Source organism: Oncorhynchus mykiss, chromosome 3, assembly GCF_013265735.2.
Source record: "Oncorhynchus mykiss isolate Arlee chromosome 3, USDA_OmykA_1.1, whole genome shotgun sequence".
Classification (NCBI taxonomy): domain Eukaryota; kingdom Metazoa; phylum Chordata; class Actinopteri; order Salmoniformes; family Salmonidae; genus Oncorhynchus; species Oncorhynchus mykiss.
Genome location: NC_048567.1, coordinates 26,969,469 through 26,981,036, shown reverse-complemented (window position 1 = coordinate 26,981,036; position 11,568 = coordinate 26,969,469). Strand labels below are relative to the sequence as shown.

The following is an 11,568-nucleotide window of genomic DNA, read 5'->3' as shown; positions in this document are numbered from 1 at the left end:
AAGCATGCTGAATGCATTTATCATGAGCGACAGGTAGCCTACAGTTTAAAAGCGTTGAGACAGTAACTGAAAAGTTGCTGGTTTGATTAACCAAGCATCCAAAGTGGAAAAATCTGCGAAATTGGGTTTAATGTAGAAGACAGATTTTGGTTGAATGCATTCAGTTCCGCAACTGACTATGTATTCCGTTCATTATTAACATTAGAGGCTACCGGTTTGTACTCAATATACACTGCATGACCGGTTTGGGCCGTCCCCAAACTGTTTCCACAAAGTTGGATGCACAGAATCATCTAGAATGTCATTGAATGCTGTAGCGTTAAGCTTTCACTTCACTGGAGCTAAGGGGCATGGCCCGCACCATGAAAACAGCCCGAGGCCATTATTTGTCCTCCACCAAACTTTACAGTAGGCACAATGCATTGGGGAAGGTAGCATTCTACTGGCATCTGCCAAACCCAGATATGTCCATCGGACTACCAGATGGTGAAGCATGATTCATCACTCCAAATAAAGTGTTTCCTCTGCTTCAGAGTCCAATGGTGGCGAGCTTTACGCCACTCCAGCCGACTCTTGGCATTGCGCATGGGGATTTTAGGCTTGTGTGCGGCTGCTTGGCCATGGAAACCCATTTCATGAAGCTCCCGTTGAACAGTTCTTGTGCTGACGCTGCTTCCAGAGGCAGTTTGGAACTCGGTAGTGAGTGTTGCATCTGAGGACAGACAATTATTAGGCGCTACACGCCTACCAATTTGCGGCTGAGCCATTGTTGCTCCTAGACATTTCCGCTTCACAATAACAGCACGTATAGTTGACATGGCAGCTCTAGCAGGGCAGAAATTTGACGAACTGACTTGTTGTAAATATGACACCCTATGATGGTGTCACGTTGAAAGTCACTCAGCTCTTCAGTAAGGCCATTCTGCTGCCAATGTTTGTCTATGGAGACAAACATAGACAAACATGACTGTGTGTTCAATTTTTCCATTTGTCAGAAACAGGTGTGGCTGAAATAGCTGAATCCACTAATTTGAAGGGGTTTCGACATACTTTTGAAAAAATAGTGTATTTTGTGATGATTTTATAGCTTATTCAAAATCAGCAGCAAATTAGATTGTTTTTCTTCCACAATCATTCACTTATACATTTATATCAGAACCACATTTGAAGAGTGATGATTCCTCTTTCACAGTTGCATTATTTTTTAAACGTTAAAAAAAATATTTGACCATTACTGCAATTCCTCTAAAAACAATATTACCGTAAAAGCCATTATGCCTTCTTGGTCTTCAACTCGGTTTCCCATTACATTTTTATTGTATTTTAACCAGACATGTTAGTGCATCTTCACAGAGTTTGACCAACCCTTACAACACTCTGTGGGCCCTAGTTTAGTTCCTCTTCACACTTTGAGACTGAGTGCTAAAGTTTTGCTATATTTGTTAGGTGGGGTTTAACTTCTCCTAAATACTTCCGTTTAAACTCTACACCATGTTCCCTGAAATATATGTGTTTCTGCTGTTGAAAAAGGGCGTAAAGTACAGGTCTCCTGAGCAGGCCTCATGCTGCAGCAGGGACAGTATAGCAAACTGTCTTTACAATACCTGCTATCGTGACTTTTATAAGGGATTCTAGATATGGCTTCATTTGGGCTGAATTCTGGTGGCATGAGCCTCAACCTGTTGGCTACTCCTGCAAATGCCTTCCAAAGTCTCTCATCAGTATGCACCAAACTACAGATACTCACACAGTTGGTACCTAAACTAAAAGCCTTGTAGAGTTATTCTAGCCATTGTAAGTCATAGTCAAACTGAATGGAATTTAAATGAAATTTAGGGTAAACCTAAAGTGTGTTAACAACTAAGTAAAACATACTCAACTGATGCATTTGGCACAATCGTTGTGATAAAACGGGGGTTTTCTGCACAAATATAATTACATAAGCGTTGGAAGCCTGCAGTGGTTGTTTGAACTCTTTATTGTATCACCAAAATATCAGCTATCACAACCATGGTGTCAAATGCGTCGTACATCAGTTGTACAACCTAAGTGTGTATGGGGCCCAAAGATATCTGTTGAGTCAGATATTAGTGAACTATTAGTAAAGATCAACCAGCAGCATAAAGTATAGTTGTATATGGTCTACCAATGACTTTTGGTTTGAATTTGGTCGTTTTTGTAATACATTGAGATGCACTAAAAATTCATTCCCAGGATAAAACTGACCAATGTGAACCATATGCACAGTTATTTTCATCTGAAATATGAACTGCCCTCATGCATTAGTTCAAAGACTAAACAAACAAGTATACCAAGGGCCTGAATGTTAATGCAGTATTTTAGGTTACTATGCTGACTTTAGTATATTCTACAACTGTTTTGAATTGTACTGACATTAACACAGTGTTGTACTGTGCAACAGTTTATATTGTTTCAACACAAAATTAGGTTGTGAAAAGGGGGAACTAAAGATAGATACTGACTCGACTCTGGCCTCTACAGATATTTTTACATTTCCCGCAGCCAGAAATGACAGAAAATATTTAGATATCTCCACCGAACAAAGAGAGCTAAGTGAGACAGACAGAGGGCTGGTACACAGTAGGGAGTGGTAAGTTGATTTATAACAATATAAACAAGTCATTAAGTCAGCATATTATGAAGTGATGAATCATTTGTGCATTTGGTTAGCTGTTGAGGGAAATAAATTGTATACTCTCTATTACAGCATAGATTTGTATCTCATAAATACTGATTTCTTATGTCTTGTGATAAAAGAAGATGCTGGTTGAGATCTGCACCGTGGCTATCTGCTGGATCATAACAGCAAGTTGTAGTCAGTGCATAGGTACAGTATAATGCTCTATGACTTGACAAAAGAGTATAGTAACATGTTTTGGAATAAGATTACTCTCTTTGTAAGCTTTGGCGAGTCAATTGTTAAATGTATTACTATACTGGACATTTTTAGAGCCTCGTGAGACAGGTACAAACTTCTCCATCACAGTGACCCAAGACGTTACAGTAGAGGCTGGACGGTGCATTCCTATATCATGTAAATTCACGTACCCAGGCAACATTACTGAATACGTACGAAGAGTCTGGTTCAAAGGAGATGCACTTACACCTGTATTTGAAAAAGATGCAGAGGTGTGCGGTGTTGTTTGGCAGTCCCTGAGAGGTCCTGAAAGGTCTTGCAGCTTTTTCCTCGAAGACCAACAAGAAGGAGAAAGCGAGTATAGATTCAAGTTAACATGGGGAGGTGATCAAATGTATGTCTTTCCTGAGAGGGTACGAGTCTCAGTGTCTGGTACGTAAGAAACTATGTCAACAATATACTACTTTCCTTCTCTTAAGTCACACTACAGATTATAATGAGTATTACTGTATTGGTCTTTGCCTGATGAAAATATCACCTTATGTGTCCAAGTGAGAATAAATGTAGCCTACACACTCTGAATTCTAATCATGTTCAATTCCAACATATTTTGTCACTGATTCAGAACCTCCAAATGATAATAATCGTGTTCTTCACATCACAGCATAATCGGAATTAAAATGCTTGAAAAATGAATTGTCAAAGTGATCAAACTTTGCCAAATTCTGTTTAGCTCTAACCCAGAAGAAGCCCACTGTGGAGACACCCCCTCTCACAGAGGGAGAGAGGGCCACACTGACCTGCAAAGTATATTCACTCAAACTAAATGACCTCTGCCCGCAAAGACTGGAAGAAGATTTTGTTGGAATAGACTGGAGAGGGACAGAGAACTTAGGCATGTATTGGGGGATAATGGAGCCATCAACAGCAGAGAATACATTCAGTGTGAATAAGTTGTATTTCACTCCTAAATCCGAACATCACAACATCAACCTCACATGTATGGGCATCTACAAGAAGGCCAACATTACTGTGGAGAAAACGGTGACTTTAACAGTAAAATGTACATTCACCTTTCAGAGCATTCCCTCATTATCAAAATACATTACAGTACTTACTCTTCAAGTCTCTGTTAGGTAAACAAGTATTTATTTGTCTTCCCTAGACCGTCCCAAGTTCCTGAATGGCTCGGTGTGTGTGGTCCAGGCAGAGGTCCTGACCTGTGTGTGTGTCAGTCAGGGGGTTCCCTTACCAGTGATTGCTTGGCCAATGTTAGGGGTCTATATTAGTTACAGTGTCATCGTCTCCAGGAGTGCCCAAACCGTGACCAGCACCATCACCATGTCTGCCTCAGAATACAAGAACAGCAGCATGGAGTGTGTCAGCAGAAATGTAATTGGCCAGACCGAGATGGAATTCCCCGTACTACACCAAGCTGAAGGGAGCCTGACACGTAAGTTCTTCAGTTGAACATTCTATGTATGTATAGGACTAGTGTTACATTTTACAATTTGAGTGAAGATGAATCACTAATTCATTTCTGCTCAAATTCAGCTCAAATCACACCGACAAGGACGATGACATTTTCATCGTGCAAAAGTTGTGTCAAGTGCAAAATTCACCATTCATCTCATTATAATGTGGCAATGTGTTAATTTTGAACTTTTCTTCAACAATGTTTGTAATAAATAGGTGACTACTCAGTATATGCTGTTTATACTCAGTTTATGCAGAGTTGAAAAAACTATAGTTTCATGATCACCTCTTTATAAAGCACATTGTTTCATGGTTCGGGCTAGGCCCTTTAGTTCCAGTGAAGGGAAATCTTAACGCTACAGCATACAATGACATTCTAGACGATTCTGTGCTTCCAACTTTGTTGCACGTTTGGGGAAGGCCCTTTCCTGTTTCAGCATGACAATGCCCCAGTGCACAAATCGAAGTCCATACAGAAATGATTTGTTGAGATCGGTGTGGAAGAACTTGACTGGCCTGCACTGAGCCCTGACCTCAACCCCATCGAACATCTTTGGGATGAATTGGAACACCGATTGCGAACCAAGCCTAATCACCCAACATCAGTGCTCGACCTCACTAATGGTCTTGTGGCTGAATGGAAGTATGTCCCTTCAGCAATGTTCCAACATGTAGTGGAAAGCCTTCCCAGAAGTGGAGGCTGTTGTGGAGGCTATCATAGCAGCAAATGGGGGACCAACTCCATTTTAAAGCCCATGATTTTGGAATGAGATGTTTGACGAGCAGGTGTCCACTTACTTCTGGTAATGTAGTGTATGTCAGATACCACATTTCCATCCACAGTTTTTATGATAGTAAAGTCATACCGGATTTTTTAAAAAGTATGACATCTGTGATGGAAACAGGAAGTTTCGATACAATTTTATAAATGCAGACAGATCATTTGTTCGTTTGACATGGTGGGATATCTATGTGAGAAATGGCAGTGGAAACGCCTTTATTGAAATAACCACCATAATATCGAAGTATAAACTTGGACTCAAGCAATGATATGGTGTGTGGTCCTCCACTACGATTCAGGAAACCATGCAGTTTATTAGGCTACAAATGAAATCAATGATGAACTTCACAGGGTGGTGCACGGTTATCCTGATGCTACTTTGAAATAAATATCGAGGGTCTTATTCTAATGACATGATCGTTGCTTGACTGCCTTTTGACGAAGAGAAATATTCTCGCTCCTATCCATGATAATTTCATCATGTAGACTAGCCAACCAGCACAGCCTTCCCACACTGTATATGTGAGCTGTTAGTCTTTATGCCTGTGCCAAAATCAGATTAGGCACATTTGCTATTTACCGCAACAGTTTTTTTGACAAAACTATCGCTAAAGTTATTAGGTAAATGACGACTTAAGTGAAAAACAACATTTTGTCTGGACTGCGTCATCACACACAGATTATATCTGAAACAAGTTAGTTTGCACATTTGATTCTGCATGAAAATCTGTCGCCAATTGGATGGAAACCTAACTAGTGGGGTAAAGAGTAAAAAGTAGAATAGTGTTGGATCAATTAAACAAAGTGTTTTTGTACCAATGAATTTGTATCACTTCCCATAGATATCCCTGGGTCAGAGAAGAGGGATGTTGCAGTCTTTCCCTGGATAATCGTTGGCTTGTCCCTCAGCCTTAATGTGGCCCTCCTTGTCTATCTGACCAGCGCTTGTAAATGGTAAGAAAACATTACAATCCCACTGTTTCGTACATGAGGACATACGGCATAAATTCAGGTGGCATAAAATGCTTATCATTGTTATACTGAGCTTTTTTTTAATCAAAAAGTTAAGCAAGGTACGACTGTCTGAGCGAGGTAAATTCAGCTTTGGAAAATGTACCCAAATCTCATACTTGAGTAAAAGTAAAGATACCTTCATAGAAAATGACTCATGTAAAGTACTACTTGAGTAAAAGTCTAAAAGTATTTGGTTTTAAATATACTTAAGTGTCAAAAGTAAAAGCCCTCTCGGGTGGCGCAGTGGTCTAAGGCACTGCATCGCAGTATTAGTTGTGCCACTAGAGATTCTGCGTTCAAGCGCAGGCTCTGGCACAGCTGGCTGTGACCGGGAGACCCATGGGGCGGCGCACAACTGGGCCAGCATCGTCCGGGTTAGGGGTTTGGCCGGCAGGGATGTCCTTGTCCCAACACGCACTAGTGATTCCTTTGGTGGACCAGGTGCAGTGCACGCTGACACAGTAGCCAGGTGTACAGTGTTTCCTCTGACACATTGGTGCGGCTGGCTTCCGGGTTAAGTTGGCATTGTGTCAAGAAGCAGTGCAGCATGTTTGGGTTATGTTTTGGAGGATGCACGGTTCTCGACCTTCACCTGAGTCTGTACTTGGAGTTGCAGCGATGAGACAAGACTGTAACTACCAATTGGATAGCACAAAAAAGGGTTCAAAAATATATATTTAAAGTACAAACACATCTAAAATTCATTATATTAAGCAAACCAGGCCGCACAATTGTCTTGTTTTCTTTATTTACGGATAGCCAGGGTCACACTCCAACACTCAGACATAATTTACAAACAAAGCATTTGTGTTTTAGTGAGTCCGCCAGATCAGTGGCAGTAGGGATGACCAGAGATGTTCTCTTGATAAGTGTGCGAATTTGACCATTTTCTGTCCTGCTAAGCATTCAAAATGTAACTAGTCCTTTTAGGGGTCAGGGAAAATGTATGGAGTAAAAATACATCATTTCCTTTAGGAATGTAGTGAAGTAAAAGTAAAAGTCATCAAAAATATGAAAACTAAAGTAAAGTACAGATACCCTCAAAAAGTACTTAAGTAGTACTTTCAAGTATTTTTTACTTCAGTGCTCTAGACAACTGGTTAAATTATAATCAAGGAAAACTTTTTAGCTCTGTTTGGCTAACTGAAAGTTGCAACTAGAGAACGCCTAACCTCTCTAACCGCCTAGCGGAGAGTTGCCAGTTCTAATGCCTGGTCCGATGGGAAAAGTCTGGTGGAAAGTCAACTAGCAACCGGAGGGTTGCTGGTATCAAATCCTTGATGCCATTGCCTGCGGTTGTGCCCTTGAAAATCACCACATAACAACAGCTCCCCAAAACAACAGCCCCCGTCCAGTTCCAGCTAAGCAGACTAACGTTATATAGCTAATTCATTTGCTAACTATCATACAGTAGGCGTATATTAATAATGATATATTTAATATAAGTAGACATGCACTCGTAATTGACTGTAGTGCATATACAGTAAAGCACCCACAAGCTACCGATGGCTGAAAACACAATCATCGCGGGACGAACGAGTGACAAATTTCCGGCCAAGGGTGGTCCATTTAAAAATCATCCCTTCATCCCTCGCCCCTTTCTCTGCAAGTGTATACTCGTCAGACGTCATAATACGTCATTAGAAGTGTCCACTTAATTTGAAGGCTGAGAGGATAGGATTTGTCTTTTAAGTGTTCGGACTACAGGCCATATCCCCTCAGCCCTCCAATTACACTTACAGGGCAAGGGGCGAGGAAGGAAGAAATGATTCTTAAAAACTTCATGATGCACCTATCCCGTTAGCGGAATCATTTTCGTCAACATCCGCTGAATTTCAGAGCTCAAATTCAAATTAAATTACTAAAAATATAAAATGTTCATGAAATGACAAGTGCAATATAGCAAAACACAGCTTAGCTTGTTGTTAATCCACCTGGCATGTCAGTTTTCAATAAAGCTTTTCGGCAAAAGCATACCAAGCGTTTATGTAAGGACATCTCTCTCAGTAGACAAAATATTACAAACAGCTAGCAGCCAAGGTCACAAAAGTCAGAAAAGCAATGAATGAAATCGCTTACCTTTGATGATCTTCGGATGTTTGCACTCACGAGACTCCCAGTTACACAATAAATGTTCCTTTTGTTCCATAAAGATTATCTTTATATCTAAAATACCTCCATTTGGTTGGCGCGTTATGTTCAGAAATCCACAGGCTCGAGCGGTCACGACATCGCAGACGAAAATTCCAAATAGTATCCGTAATGTTCGTAGAAACATGTCAAAAGTTTTTTATAATCAAGCCTCAGGTTGTTTTTACAATATATAATCGATAATATTTCAAACCGGGACTGTAGCTTCTTCAATAGGAGAGAGAGAGAAAATGGCTGCTCCAAGCTGTTGCGCATGAAAACACTGCTGGCACCCAGCCATCCCCTTACGCGATGTGATCTTTCTCGCTCATTTTCCAAAATAAAAGCCTGAAACTATGTCTAAAAACTGTTCACACCATGGGGAAGCCATAGGAAAAGGAATCTGGTTGATATCCCTTTAAATGGAGCGAAGGCAAGCTATGGAACAAAGAGCTTTCAGGAAAAACAACACTTCCGGGTTGGATTTTTCCTCAGGTTTTCGCCTGCAATATCAGTTCTGTTATACTCACAGACATTATTTTGATGGTTTTGGAAACTTTAGAGTGTTTTCTATCCTAATCTGACAATTATATGCACATTCTAGATTCTTGGCCTGAGAAATAGGCAGTTTCATTTGGGTATGTTTTTCATCCAAACATCAAAATACTGCCCCCTACACTCAAGAGGTTTAAATGGACCGCCCTAGCTCGTAAATTCGTCACTCGTTCATTCCAAGATAACTGCCACCGGTAGCTTGTGGGTGCTTTATATGCACAACTGTCAATTAGGATTGCACGTGTACTTACATTAACTATAGAATAATTAATATACACCTACTGTACTAAGCTAGCAAATTAATTAGCTACCTTACATTAGCCTGCCTAGTTACTTCTGAAGAAGGAAACATTTTTATTTCTGCAATTTCCAAAAGCTAACCAAACAAAAACATGATTACTTTTATGAGACGTGTTTGTTCATTAGTAGCACAATTTCTAACTTATTTACAAGAGTTTTTACTTACACTTGTATGTTGACTCCATATTGATGTTGAGGTTCTAAGTTTTGGCTGACTTTTCTTACAATCATTGCGAATTGAGTTATGGGGCGTTTCAGGCTCTGAAGTCAACATAATTGTACACTCGCAAACTTCATTAAAAACGAGGGCTGAGGGGCTTACGTTGCAAACTTCCCTTGGCTAATCATTTGGACCGATGACAAATATGGCCGCAGGGGCTGAGGGTTTAGGGGCCGAGGGCTATCTATCTCCCTTGAGTTTGAAACGCTACCCACCTCTCCAACATGTTTATGTATGTGTGTCTTTCAGGGGTTGGGTTAAAAGAGGTTGGACCTTGTGTGCAACTGACCATTAAAGTGATCTTAATCTTAAATAACAGGTTGCAACATATCGTACAGTAGATGTTTCCTTTATGTTATTATTTTCAGTTCTGCACAAATTGACCCTAAAATCATCTCAGAGAACAATGTTTTTGTGACTTAAATAGCAAAAAGGGTGGACAGAAGAGAGCTAAAGAAGAAGATAGTACCTACATCTCATTGGACAAGGCAGACGTGTCTCCTGAATATGACATCATCTCCCCGAATCCCCATTGATCCTCTGCTTGTGATAAACTTCTACTTTATTTTAGCGTTTGGTTCTGAGGCTTGATTTTGCTCTTTTATTTCAATTTCAATTATTTTCTATTGCTATACTTTTTTTGTTGTTGCTTGAGCCCTGAAAACATTTTGACGTGAATGAATTCAACCTATTTTCTGAATAATGTCTCAAGATTTATGCACAAAAAAATAACTACATTGTAAGAGTTTTTCTGTAAAAGCACATACGGAAGCTACAAGTTCGTGTTATCTTCCACATGTTCAACTATGTTAATCAAAATGGTATGCAGATAATCAAGGTACCACAGTATGGAACGCCGTTTGGGTATTTCCGTGTCAAAAAAGATACACATCAAATAACACTATTTGACACATTGAATAAGCTTTTAATTTGACATGTCAAATAAAACAGTTTAATTGTAGAATGTTGTGTTGGACCGCAACTTCTGGGCTAGCAGCTAGCTTTAGCTTAGTCCCTAGCAAGAGCCACATGTTGTTCGCCCGTTGAAATTGAACTTCAGTTCATGACAAGAAATAGCTAGCCAGCTCCTAAACCCTGGTGCCCAAAGTAAACGTTATATATTGCCAGCTAGCTTCATGAGGCTCGACCAGACCGGGTTATGTGTTGTGAAGCTAGCCACAATAAGGAGTAGGCATAATAGTGGAATTTGCGATTTGTCTTCAAAATAAAAGTTCCTCTTTGAAAGTGATGCAGAAGGTAACAACTGGTGGAATCATGCCATATTACCATGTTATTAAACAAGGTTGGAATGTGAAGCAATGAAATGGGGTATCAGTCTACTCGGTGACACCCACAGAACACGACTGTGAAGAGTTTACTCAAATATTAGCGTTGTAGCTCTGATTGCGGGACTGTGACTGTGTGAAATCGCCACCCAAGTCAGCCTATTGTGTGTATTGACATTCATATTGTACTGTACAGCTTTACCTAAGGATTGGGGATCAATGAAATAGGGTATCAGTCTACTCAATACCCAATATATTTTTTCCCAACGTCCTCCTCAGAGTTATCAGACTCCAAAACATCCACACAGTATTGTTTTTCCTCTGGAATAGTGTTCAATACACATAGCTTGACAATAAATGTGTCTCAGTTCAGTTGTTTCAGAGTCCAGCAATAAGAGCTACAGTACGACAATAATGTTCTCTGGGTGTCCTGAGTAGACTGAGACCCCATGTCATTGATCCACAATCTATAGGTAAAGCTGTACTGTGAAATAAGTATTTTTTTTAAAGTTTTAATTCACTTTTATTTAACCGGGTATGCCAGTTGAGAACAAGTTCTCATTTACAACTGCGACCTGGCCAAGATGAAGCAAAGCAGTGCGACAAAAACAACAACAGAGAGTTACACATAAACAAACGCACAGTCAATAACACAAAAGAAAGAAAAATAGAAAAAGTTATTTACAGTGTGTGCAAATGTAAAAATAATTATACAAATATATATGAAATATATATGAAGAAAACTGATATATACAAGGGACGAGACAAGACAATCAAAACAGACATCCCCACTGCTAAGCCACCTTGGTTTAGTATGCCCCCAATGCAATTCTAAAGTATAATCCATCCAGTGTGATTTCAACAGATTTTTGTCAAATTAACAAATTATTGTCTTTTGTTGATTTTATATAATAGCATTCCAACCTCT

At 39.8% G+C, this 11,568-nt stretch overlaps 1 protein-coding gene across 5 annotated transcripts; it reads left to right on the top strand.

Annotated features, from left to right (window-relative positions):
- The first annotated feature begins 2,466 nt into the window (after positions 1-2,466).
- On the top strand, positions 2,467-10,639 carry LOC110516475 (sialic acid-binding Ig-like lectin 9). 5 transcript variants are annotated; one of them, XR_002472386.2, is made up of 7 exons: positions 2,467-2,611; positions 2,779-2,848; positions 2,972-3,310; positions 3,612-3,941; positions 4,044-4,357; positions 5,978-6,089; positions 9,782-10,639. XR_002472386.2 is itself a non-coding variant. In XM_036973684.1 (7 exons), the coding sequence occupies exons 2-7, from the start codon at positions 2,782-2,784 to the stop codon at positions 9,888-9,890; spliced, it is 1,245 nt and encodes a 414-aa protein (XP_036829579.1). In that variant the 5' UTR covers positions 2,467-2,611; the 3' UTR covers positions 9,891-10,639. The 5 variants fall into 5 exon arrangements, 4 of the variants coding, with proteins under 4 accessions (XP_036829579.1, XP_036829578.1, XP_036829580.1 ...); XM_036973684.1 differs by having other exon boundaries at positions 2,782-2,848; positions 4,044-4,331; XM_036973683.1 differs by having other exon boundaries at positions 4,044-4,331.
- Positions 10,640-11,568: the final 929 nt, after the last annotated feature.